Source organism: Anser brachyrhynchus, assembly GCF_964034855.1.
Source record: "Anser brachyrhynchus genome assembly, chromosome: 3".
Classification (NCBI taxonomy): domain Eukaryota; kingdom Metazoa; phylum Chordata; class Aves; order Anseriformes; family Anatidae; genus Anser; species Anser brachyrhynchus.
This window is the reverse complement of record NC_137696.1, coordinates 92879029-92892367: the sequence shown is the minus strand read 5'-3', so window position 1 is coordinate 92892367 and position 13339 is coordinate 92879029. Positions and strand designations below refer to the sequence as shown.

The 13339-nt window shown below is 36.2% G+C and overlaps 1 protein-coding gene across 3 annotated transcripts in view; it reads right to left on the bottom strand.

Moving 5' to 3' along the window:
- The window catches only part of FILIP1 (filamin A interacting protein 1), a 130123-nt gene that overhangs the window by 115163 nt on the left and 1621 nt on the right, over nt 1-13339 (bottom strand). For 2 of the 3 annotated variants that reach the window (XM_080583762.1, XM_080583766.1), the window contains exon 2: nt 7995-8164. In XM_080583762.1, the coding sequence (XP_080439888.1) occupies nt 7995-8033 (39 nt within the window). In that variant the 5' untranslated portion in view covers nt 8034-8164. Of the gene's footprint in view, nt 1-7994; nt 8165-13339 lie in introns of those variants that run through there. The other variant, XM_080583765.1, reaches the window with a different exon arrangement.

The window sequence follows — 13339 nt, the reverse complement described above, 5'->3', positions numbered from 1 at the left end:
AGATATTGCTCAATGTATTGTAGCATAAATAAGGAAATTTCAGTGATGAGGACAGTCTAAGAACCTAACAAGACATAAATGACTGTTCTGCACAATCAGTTTGGCTTACAGTGCCAGCTGACGGACATTGTTAAATATACGTCTCTCCAAGTCCACGGAAAATAAACACTCTTCAGTATGCATATGAACTCCAAGCCTTCACCTGCACTGAGGTTCATTTATGGCATTTGTAACAAAGCCAGGGACTTTAACATAAGGCAAGAGACAGCCAGCAAGGCAGGCCTTTGCCTACAAATATGGTGATTCAATTATTTTGATACATTTATATAGAAAGATACATATAAAAAAAAATCAGTTTGCCTCCAAATATGTAAATGAACTTCAAAAGCCATTAAAACAAGACATAATCATGGTCTGTTGTAATATCACAACAGAAACTTGATGAGAAATAATAAAATAGAATGGGATTTTAAATAGTTTTCTGTGCTGATTGAAATTGAAGCCAGTTACTACACTGAAGTAGAAAGCAGCTTTCTATAATAACTCCAGCTTCACTTAGGCCTTTAACTCAGATATTGAGATCTGTCTGGGGGCAATATTCATTTCTAAAAGTCCAAATATGGCATGAGTGTTGTGTCTTCAGAGCATTTTCTTTTGGAAGGGAACAAGAGAGGAAGGGACAGTATATCTCTGTGTGTGGTAAAGGTGTTGGGCAGGCAATTTGTATTCTTTCCATCTGTTTCTGCACATCTGAGCATCTTGTCATTCACACTCTCACCCCAATCACTGTGATCAAACTGTGGAAGAAATATTCTTTGCCATCCTTCAGGGAGTACAGGAAAAAATACAGAGAAAAATAAAGAAAATAACTGTTTTGTATTTGCTGATCGGCATGTTTGGAGCAGGCCCTGGGAATACCAGAGTGCATCAGGCAGAAGCACAGAGGGTCAGTGGAGCTGAAAGGGGGACCTGCCTGGTACAGCAGCTTATCACAGGCCTTGCATGTCCCATGAAGACCTAGAACTGATGACAAAGTGAACCTGGACAAATACTGTATTTGGGAGCAGCTGGCAACCGATGTGACACTCCTGAGCTACCACACAAGTAGCCCAGTTACTTGTGTGGTTAACTGGGTTAACATCTTAAGTTATCGGGATGCAAGAGGTGAAACTGAGGCGGGTGTAGAGTGAGAGCTACATATGAGAAGTTTTCTTAGGATGGTAGGAAAAGTCACTGCTCCTGACCAGCTGCTTGCTGCACATTTGTCCTCTTGACTGTAAGGAATTTACCAGTAGTCAAGTACAGTCAACTCACGTAATAGCAAAGGATGGCCAGGGTCTGAAGTTACAAGTACTGCTCAACTGCACAGAGCAAGAGAGCCTCCACCCTGCTGGGAAGAAGGACACAGGCAGGACTAGTCACAAGCAGGAAAACGCTGTACCCTAGAGAGAAATGGACTCACGTCCCAGCGAGGAGACGTATCTTCTTACTTTGAGACCTTTCTGTATCAAATCCAGTAAAATCTTTACAGGCACACAGTGGGAAAAAGTCCTTCCATTGCTGTTGTCAAGTCATGGACAGAATAGTGAATTCAGTGAATATCTTCTGACTGGTTAGTCACATTTTTGTTACCACTGATGGTACCTGTTTTTTTTTCTTTAATCCTAGCTAGTGCATGTCCTTTTATTCTGTCCCCTCCCACCCCCCCCTTTTTTTTTCTCCTGGATACATTACAAGAATAAATGGAAAACAGGCTACTCCAAAAATAAGATCTGTACTTTTGAGAGATTCCACAAAAATAATAAATAAAATAAAATAAAATAAAATAAAATAAAATAAAATAAAATAAAATAAAATAAATAAAATAAAATAAAATAAAATAAAATAAAATAAAATAAAATAAAATAAAATAAAATAAAATAAAATTCAGCCCAAACATATATGGGTCAAATAAACTTTAAATGTATTTATAGAAGTGAATATGAACATCTCCCTGTTCTTTATGTAAATATTTCTGACATCCCAGATCTTGCCTCAGGTTTCTTCGATGAATATGTACAAGAGAAAGCAGCAGAATAAATTTTTCATAGTTCCATTAATTCTCCAACATCATTATTTTTGCAAATTAGAAATGTATAAATATTATGAAATTATCTGCTTGTTACAACCAAATAAGCACACAATATTTATATAGCAAACAATATTTATAAATAACAACTTCAAAAACAAGACAATTTTTTCTATATTGTTTGAATAGGATAAAAATAAATGAGTTAAAGCATATAAAAGGAAAAGATGAAGCACCAAAATGTTGTTCCAAGAAATCCCTAACGAACAAACCCTCCCAAATTCCTCTTCTTTGACTTCACCACAATCATTGAATTAAATCCTCTGGAATGTAAGCAGGTTTGTTTTCTGTTCAGCTGCCATCAAAGTAAGTCAGCCTTCACCTGACCTTCAGAAAAAAACGGAATTATGGTGATACCCATTCTCCTGGACTGCCCACACCTTCCCAATCTTCTCATTCTTTCTATGGAACACCTCACTAATGCACTATTTGTTAAAAAACAAACAAACAAGCAAAAACAACAGCATGGCGCTTCCGCAATTAGCTTCTGTTATTTGTCTAACTCCATCAGTATAACAAACTATATATTGCAACCTTTCAATATATTATAATATAAAAACATTGCTCCAACTCTGCCCCACCTCTCTGGGACTAGTTCAAGATACTGGTAGTGGCTACATAGAAATGCATCACTTTTTTACTGGTCAGAAGTAGTCCAACAATTGCTCTTCATACAAGCAGTATGACTCTGAGAAAGCTGATACTTGAAGAGAGGACACTTCAGACTAGATAGTCCAGTGTTAGGAGGACTTTTTGTAACTCTGGGCTTCAGCCAATGAACTTCACATAAATGGAAGGAAAACACATCCATAAGGAGCTTGAGATAACTATGTATTATACTGCAAGAAGAAAGATGTTAATAAATTGTATATAAATACTTTACCCAGTTTATTCATTTGGTACCAAACACCTATTGGTTTAAGAGAGTTTTATATCTGAAACCAGCGGAATTTCTAAAGAAAGGAGAGACAAGCAGGGGCAGGAGCCTCTTTAACCCACACTCTCACCTCAGCTGCTAGCGAACTTTCCCATCATTGTGGTATCTACACTATGGATCATACGCACTATGATCAGCATGGGATTCAGCTGTACTAATATAGAAATCTATAGCGTTCATGAATGCTTTTGAGCCAGCTATCCAGACTCCCTGTGGTGTCGAGAGAAACAAGCATTTCTAAAGTGTAGTTCTTCTCTTACTAACACAGACAGTGAAATCACTCCCTAGAATTATTTATTTCTCTCCACTGGCAAAATGGTGAGATTAAATCAAACCTCTCTGATGTCTGAAATTCAATGATACAACATTCACCCTTGCTGTCTTAACTGTTGCTTCTAGATCCCAGGTATCTGTTTACTCCAAAAACACAATTGTATTTCCTTCACAAACTTGAAGTTTTCATTTCAGCAGCTATTTCAAACAGCTAATCTTCTGTTCATGGGCTTTCTCCATTTTCACTACATTTAGTGGCCCTGTGTTTTTCATTTTTTCTTAAGCTCTTCTGTTTCACCAGAAAATCATGCCACAGATAGTGAAGACTGCTGAGACCTGTTGACTAAGGGTCAATAGAGAGATGTACCTCAGGAACAAACGCATTTAGCAAAGCTAGTAAAGATTTTCTCCAAATTTTAACCCAACTTTTCTACTTGAACTTGAAGTAAACTATCTCTGTGGTCATGCTTACAACAGCCGAAGCCAGTATAAACAAGGAAGGGCCTAGAACAAAACATTAAAACCTCTTGAAAGCATCCTGGTTATCTCAGGGAAGTTTTATTAATAAAATGCAAGCCTTATTTGCATCAGATCTTTATAAAGAACAGTAAATCATATTCAGTGTGTAACAAAGGAAAAAAAAGCCCCCCCCCCCAAAAAAAATCTGCCTCAGGGATAGTTCTGTCAGTATCTGACAGACTTATCATGCTATATTAGCTACATTTGTATGTAGATGTAGTTCATTATAGAACAGATCTTACACTAGTATATTATGCGTAGAGTGAAGAGTGAATGAGTGCAACAGGTGAAAGAACAGGTTACATTTCTTATACCTGTATTTGAATGAGATTTTGTTAGGTTAAATCTAAAAAGAATAAAAATCAAAATAATGTATACTTTTATACCTTATACTCACATATGCTAATGACAAATACTAAAAGCATATGGGATGGAAATCTTCTTCCTCGAGTAATCAACTACAGAATTTGCCTGCTCAGGCACTAAAATGGCTGCCTGCAGATTTTGGCAGCCTCCTTGGTCTGAAAGACACCAGTGCCACAAATGGAGGAATTCCACCACGAACTGAAGACTGATGTATCTCTCCACTTCTTGCCAGTACCATTACCAACAGACCATACAAGCTATGCATCAGCAAACTCTATCTGTTATTAAGACTCCTTCATTTAGAAAAACATGTCATACATCAAAAACAGTGGGAAATGTTTAAAGGAAGAGCTCCCTTTCTTGTTTTGTAGGTACTACTGGAGAACAACACCTGTTTTCTTTTGGCAGACCTGTCAAGTACCTTACATGGAGCATGATCTTCATTAGACAGGAGTTTCAGGTTCTCCCACTGCTGCAGCTGCATCTCAAGGACCAATAGTCCTGTCACTGCCACTCTCCTGCCCCAGCACTGAGCACACCACGTGCAGCTGGCTGGCCTGTCCCAGCTGTAGTTTTGCCACACTGATGTGTACATGCAGCAGACATATCACTTAGTGCAGTCCTGGGCTTAGAGAAGCAGCACTGCTAGGCATGGTTCCAAGCTAAAACTTTATACTTGAAGCCCTCTTACCCTATGACAAGCTGTGCATTTCATGGACTTGACAGTTAGGCTCTCCTCTAATCCGGAAATGTAGCATCCAGATGCTGACCTACTGGACAGCAAAGAACCAAGACAAAGCTTACCTTTTTCTCACCATAACTAGTGTCAGGACTCATTAATCTAGTAAAGCGGAAAAGGACTACACAGTTTGCTCAAGGTAAGTATTGTTTCATCTGTTTAATAATACACTTCAGAAATAAGAAATTTTTAAGAAACTTAAACTAAAAGCACCTATAAATAAAACTTACAGATAAGTAAAACTCAAATTTTTATCAGAATTCTCAAGAAATTTAAAGACCAAATGTGCCCTAATCTATAAAGATGAATCAACAACAGCTATAGGCCTGGTCAGAATTGGTGCCATTACTAATGAGACAATCCTCTGGCTTACATGCATTGTCTGCAGATCTCAGGCATTTGAAAACTAGTTTCTCATGGATATTTTCTCTCATTATGAAGCCATCATAGCAACTGGTAGACTGAATAGACTTTGTTAAAAAAGTCCCAAGGGCCACAGTACTCTTGGTAGAGAGTGTACTAAGGCTGCACATTTTGGATCTGAGACTGGATTCCAAGCACACTAAAGATTATGAGTAATTGGTTCCAGGAGCTAGTCCCATTCTAAATATGGGGAACATTTGCAAAATTTGTAACTGCAAATGAGTGTTGAACATCATCAGGGTTTGGAGTTATTCACCTCCAGGGTTTTAACCAAGACCCATCTGTAGTTCTAAGTCAAGGCTGGATACAAATGGAGGAACTGCGGAAAAAAACTTACACTGTGTGAGTGCATTGTACTCACAAGCCTTTGTTATTTGTCCCCTTTTTTAATATTACTATATTTTCTATAGAAATCCTTTTAAATGCATATTAATGAGTTAATAAACTAGCAATTACCAGCATTCTGTTAGAAAAACAATATTCAAATTTTGTATCTTATGTCTTGCTCTTGCAGTGATACCATTAAAAAACATTATTACTACTTGAAAACAAAAAGATTTATTGTGGTGCAGTAATTCTTACTGGTTTTCACATTATCTGTATGGGTCGTCAGCAATCTATGCCTTTCCACAGTTATTAAATGACTACATAATGCCACCTAGAGGCGTAGGGCTTCATTTCTTTTGAAAACTGCTGAAGTTTGTCACTTAGGAGGTCTAATTGTGCAATTGGTGACCAAAACTATCACAGTTCTGATGTTAGTGTTTAAAATAAACTTATCTTCTAAACATAAACATTTCAAAGCTTATTCATTTAGTTTTCAAAGCTTATTATTATCCATTTATAGCAAGAAATAGCTAACTTGAGTTAGCTAGAGTCTCAGGGCAAATATATAGCACCCATTCTGACGTAAATATATTTTGACTTTTAGCAAAAGAAAACATAAGGTGCATGACAAACACCAGAAATAACTTGATTATATATTTATAACTCTTTACATTTCACGTATATGCTCCACCTGTGAAGATCACACCTCAAAGCCAGTGCAGAACAGGCTATGTGGCACATAGCACCCAGAGCATAGTCCTGTACCCTGTAAAGCAAGATAAACCACAGGGGCTCTCATTCTACTGGATGTTTTATATGACTCCTTTGGAAATACACCCTTTCATACCAGTCTTTACATGTCTCCATTTTACCAGCTTAATTATGCTGAGTCTGGGCTTGTGGCTTCACCATCCCTGGCTACATCTGTAAATAATACTGTGCCCACATGGCCCTCCTCTACCTGCTTCCAGTCTGCCTAGTGGGAGTCATCCCTGGCCTGTGCTAACCTGAACCTTTCCCAGGCACTATCTAGGGAAGTGTTAGTGTGTACAAACCAAAGTTGTCACAGGGTCTTGCTCCAACAATTTAACTGTATAATCATATGGCAGTGCTGAAGCCATTATTTTGGACCAGCTTAATTTACCAGTAAAGAAGTACCCTTCATTTTTTCACAGCTGTTCTTTCAGCTAACTTCCATAAAGCTGAGTCTCTACTAGAGAGCTTTCCACCAGGCAGGAAGCCAAACTTCAGATGTTCTGAGATGGGGCAGCCTCTTCAGAAATAGTCATCAGCTGGAGCAATAAATGACGTTTTAGCGTATTAAGATTGGGATGGAAAGAAATGGTTTAAGAATATTCCAACAGCATTATGTTAACTTTCTCAGGCCTACAGCACAACCGCAGTGCCACTACACAGCAAAGTTCCCATCTTTGTACCTCCACTCGGAATTGAAATTTAGGCACGTGGAGCATTGCACGTTCATTTCCTGTTTCCTTTTCATTACTTAGAAGTGGACATTCTCTCATACAGTCCTAAAGACATGAGCAACAACCATCTCTCATTGCTCTTTCTTAAGAAGTTATTAACACTTTTGGGCTTAGATCCCCATTTAAAATAAGTGGGTAAAATGAACCATACATATTTCTCATAAAAATAATTCAGAAACTTTTTCATTTTCCACTTACACCCTGTGTCCTCCACAGAGATTATAGAGGGAATAGATCTGATGCTCTGTGACACAATGTTTCCTGAACATCCTTTACAGACTAAGCTTTCACTTAAAGATGGTTTCTAGACATTTTCACTGCAAAACTGGGTAAGGTGTAAAACGCATGGTGCCCTTCTCATTTTTAGTGACTTTTCCTAAACTCTATAATTTCCATTCAGTTGTATGCCCTCTTTCTTCTTGTAGAAATATATACAATATCAGTAAAAGTGATAAAAATACCTTCCTAAAAATAAGATAGAACATAAATTACTTTTTTTCTAAATGCAATAAACTTACAAAATGTCATGCATTTCACATGTATGCATATACTACACATTTATGTATCAGTATATATCTCTAGAAAATCCAAGTCAAACAGCATAATCATTAACAACAGAATAGACAATGTTGAGTCTTCATTCAAAGTGTTTAGTATGCAGTCAGTAAAAATTAAACAACAGAATAAATTTATCCACTGAATTAAGCTTCAAAATTAATTTTCTAAAGTGTTTTTCTAGCATTATAATACAAATCTGAATTTAAAAAGAAACAAATAACAACAAAAAACACTTACCATAGCCTTTGTCACTGCTTTCCAAAGATTTCTGGGCATTACACTTTGTTGCTGAATTCAAAATTAAAGAGAAAAGATCTGACAGAAATCCTCAATGGTGTTTTAAAATGTATAGAGAGTAGAAAGTCCATTCACATCCAGAAAGATTTCTTAGAGGGCTCAGCTGAAATCTGCAAACACAGTATGCTGAAAGTTTGCCATCTGGTCTGTATCACTGGTTAGATTCTACAAAATGTCTTAAAGAGTACTTTGATTCTGTGTAAGTGTGGGATGTACTGTCCACAACAACATTATGCATACTTTTCCCTTACATAATGTCCTGGATACAATGAATAAGGTCAGTACACACTAGATTTACCAGTAGGAGTAATGGCAGCATGGAATAAATATTTGGCATAATTAATACATTTCTGTTTCTCTCATTAACTATTACCAAGGGACACTTTAAAACAATAGAATTGTACATCATAATTATGTATGTTTAAATAACACTGTTTTGATGTAGAAAAAAAGCAAAGGCCAGTTGAAATCTTGTTCTTTTAAAAATAGAGTACAAATTTCAACAAAGTTTTTTAATGCCTTTCTTTTGATCTCAAAACAATTACCACTCTGTACTCCATCCCATGTATCTTTGACCTGCAAACTGAGAACAGATATTTAAAGTATTTGCTTATTTGTAACAAAACCTGACATCTGAAGATACATGAATATATATTTATGAAGATTTTAATCCTATTTAAATAATTTGGTTTTGAATATGGGATCAGAATTTAATGTGCCAAATATTTTAGTCAAATGCCAATTCCTTTGAAAGAACTGTTACCACAATACATGTATATTTATTTATACAGAGAGAAAGAGAAAAAAAAAAAAAAAAGTGGTGCTACTAACTAGATTCTGTCTTTGGTTTCCTATAGCATTCTCATACCTTAAATATTAAATCTGGAATTTTCTACATGTGATCTCAGTGTCAGACTCTGGTTATTTTTATTTGGTTTGAGAAATTTTATTTCATCGAAAAATTCTTCCCACCTTCTAGTAAAGACTGACTGCAACTCTACTAAAATTAAGGTTCATTTTTTCCGTGTTTCATCTTGTCTTACACAAGAGGCCTGATACTTCTGAAGGCAGGTTGTATTTATGCTTTAAAACCACTATTTGTCATCAAATTGCAACCTTCTGAATTGTCTTATTTTGAAAATGCTTAAGAGGCAAGTGCTTAAAATTTTATTGCTTGTTAAGAGTTTGACAGATAGAAGTTTCTGTCTGTACAGTATTCCATGCTGTGGAACACAGGATTTTGGTTAAATCCATCCCTGAAATTCAGGTAGGCTTCTTTTCATATCATCTGTTTTTCTTCTAATTTCCTTTTGCCACGTGACAGTGGTCACGTTTCTGTTATATGTGGTCAGAACTGGCTATTTTTATCTTTTTTCTGGTAACAAATTCTAAATATATTGATGTATTGTTTATATATTTATTTTGCTACAATCATTGGTATTAAAAATGAGATGTTTAGTGCATATATTCTAAAAATATTTGCTCAAAGTGCTACAGTACATGTCCAGTCTACAGCTTCTCAGCACAGGAAATATTCTCATGCTACAACAGAATTCAGGGAAAATTTTACCAGAAATACAAATTTGGCCTTCCTTTACAGCATACAGTGTATTCAATAGATTTATTTCTATTTTTCCTCTCATACAAAAAGCACTTTTCTCTTCCTAGATCAAAATGCAGGGGATCCTTTCAAGCCAGGTACTAGCTTGTACTATGTGTTTAAGGTCTTGAGCACAGCCTTATCTTGAAAGATCAGCCTTATCTTGAAAGATCTGTAAGCTGGAGCTCTCTTCCTCTTTCAGTATACATATGTATATGTAAACATAGTGAGGCCCAACCATAACAAGTAAGATTGAATGCTGCTGCTTTGAATTTGGTGAATATCAAAAAAGGAAACCTAGAATGTTACTTTTCAGCAGAGAATGAAAAGCAATGAATGAGTAGAATCCATAAAAGAGAGAAAAAAAGACTCACAGGAAACGATGAACATTCAAGTTAAATTGGTTTACATCCTTCAACTGAGTGGGCTATTTAGTTATCTTAGTAGCAAATAAACAGAGGGATGCAGTTTGAGGTAAGAATACACTGTTTGCAAAAAGTGAAGGGTAAAAGAGAGGTTTGTTTTTTTAAGAAAGAGGTGTATTTCTGGAACTAAATTTCTACCTTTTTAATTTACCTTCACAAATCAAATTCATTTTTAAGAGGTACTACACCCTATTATCACAGAAGTACCAGAAATTGTGAAAGAGACAGAAGTTTTGGAAGCAAGCTTTAAAGAATCAAATGTTTCTCATTTGCATTTATAAATTACATGATACAAAAGTGGCAATAGCTAACCATTTGCAGTGTTTGATAGTACACTATGTGAACAGTGAAATAAGTAGAGTGGAAAATCCATTATACTGTATTGTTTAATTTGATTTCTTGAATTTAAAGGTTACAAATACAATCTTCCAAATCAAGCACTCATTCTGTAATCAAACTATTTCAGTAAAACCCTAATAATTCAGTAATCATGTTAAAATTAAACTGTATGCAACAATGTACTTCAGGATTTCTCAAATTATCAGTCCAAACATACATCTTTTGTAGATTGCTACTGCTGATTGTTAGGGGAAAAAACGATAAACTTGAACAGTACTGATCTGCCCCCTTGTGACAAACTAAGAACAACTGTTGGATCTGTAGAATCCTTGAGTCTTTACATGAAAAAATTAATTGACAATTCCATGTGAAACTGAAATCAAAGGTGGGCTAGGCTATATCAAAGCTTCTGCTTGCTATTGTGAGAATACAGCATCACTAAATGCAGTCCACTAAAACTCACTCCACTATAAAACATCCACTAAATGTCAGTCATAGAAAAGCTCTGTCATCAAATAGTGCTATACCTCCTGATATCTTATACTGACTTGGGCTACTTCTGTCCTCATACTGTGGATCCTTGTATTACAGAGTTCAAGGACATGACAGGGCACTTTTATGAGATTTGTAAATTTTTCTGAAGAGTGAAATATTGATACATACTTTCCATAGTTCATTTATCCTATTTTAAAGATTAAGACTGACAAAACAGGTGTTTTTTGTTGTTTTCTAAACAAAAGTATGTTAACAGCACAATCTGGCCAAGATAAGCAGCATAAAAATGAAAGTATAGTTCTAAAAGAATGATTTGAAAAGGTAACAAAGTCATCTACAAGGGTACTTGCTCTTTTATTACTGCACATACCTAGTTCAGAAAACCAAGATTGCCTATTAACATTTATAGTAGGAACTGTTCTTCAGCTGACTAATTAGAACACTCCCTCAAAAACCTGAAGAGAGACATTCTGCTGTTTCAGCTTTGTAAGGGAATAAAAATCAAAAACCATAATCCTTTGACTTACTTTCTAAATGTTTTTTGGAAGGACAGTGTTCCACCTCACTCTCATGCATGAATAAGTTGTCTACAAATCCATATCCTTGCTTAAAATTTTGTAACTACCTTCATCAAGTGCACAGGACAGCACTATAAAACATGGCCATAACCATATAATTTCACAAGATGAAAAAGTTATGAAGAAATTTTCAGTCCAGAGATGGCAGAAGAGATAAATCCTAACTAAAACTGATTAAAGATGCTGCTTCCACAAGCAAAATGATGTCTGTGTGAGACAGGATAAGGAAGTTATTCGCTGGCTACAAGTTCCCTGTTCCCAGCAGACAACACAACAGTTAAGGAAAAATGTCATGTAGCTGTTTACACGGTAAGTGATTAAGTTAAGAAAAAGGGTGAAGAATAACATGGATGCAATGCTTATAGATGCAGATTGCTATGTGATGCATGAGGTGAAGCTGTCTCTTGAATTTCCTGGAGAGATTGACGCAAAGTTCTTGTAAAGGCCATCCCACTGCAGGATCTCAGCCTTACTACACCCCGATGAAGGTATGTCATATCCTTTGCCCAGTATAGGACATCCTCTAATCTTAAACACTATAATTACGAGTTTAAAATTGCTCTTGTTGAGTTACTTGTTACTCACACTAGTGAACATCAAGTTTTGGCTCTCCCTATCTAGAAGACTAGACACTAGTTTTGTTAGAGTTGTTAACTCAGCTGTATCACACAGAAGAAAGAAGAAGCTATATATTCACCAATTCCAATACATCACTAGCTCTTTTCTATTTTACTTACCCTATTACCTGCTCTAATACATAATGATAATTGTAGTCAAACAACAAACAGACTGTGTAGCTGCAAAAATTATAATAACAATAATAAAAGCAGATGGAAGGGTTCTACAATTTCTGCAGCTCTGTCTACATGTTGTACTTCAGACAGGCCCCTGATCACCCTGCCTGTATTCTGTGCTGACCAAGAGATGTGTGAGTGCAGTAAATGTCTCACCGTGCCAGAGCTAACAAGGTTGCTGTCTGGCACAGTTAATTAGCCTAGGCTGTGCACAGAGCGAGCACACTCATGGCTGGCTCAGAGCACTGGCAGTGTGAGTTTGTATTAGCTTTCAGCACAGGCATAGAAAGACTGTGCCTACTCACAGCACGACACGTAGGCATATTCTGAACATAAACCAGGGTCCAACAGCATTAGAGAAAAGAATCTGCCCAGGAACATCAATGAGGAAAGGAATAAAAAAAATCAATTAATATTTGAGACACGGGATGTGGCACAGAAACATAAAATTATCAAATACTCTCCTTCTCAGGACTGGGGATGTTTGTGTGATTCAACTGCTACTGTGGAACTCAGATAGCCAGCTTATATGATTCACCTAATCAGAGACTCCTATGCTATAGAAATTTACATCTGAGCTAGGCATCTAGATTCCCTTTACAGAAAATGGAAAGAAACAGATTTGATGAAACAATTCGCTCCAAGTAGACATCTAAAAATATTTGAAATAAATCACACTTTCAAAGTACCTGTTTCTCTCCATTAAGCACAAAAGAAGGGCAGACCACTAGCTCACATGTACACTAGTTCTGTAGTCATCTAAAGACAAGAATGATGAATCCCACTGTCTGTGCCTACGTTCCTTTAAGTGAGGATAATCATATTTCTGACTTTGTTAGAAGAACTTTAAGGCACTAGAGGCTGTGGATACCTCAAAGACTGAATTCTCATGGTCCAGGTAGCTATAACAGCATTTTATTTTTATAATAGTATTTATTTAAATTATTCTTATCTCTCAGGGTAGGTAATTTGAGATAATATGTATATAGGACACTTCGTTATTAATAGCACCTCACTTCATCCACATGTTTTACAAACATTAGTCTGTATTATC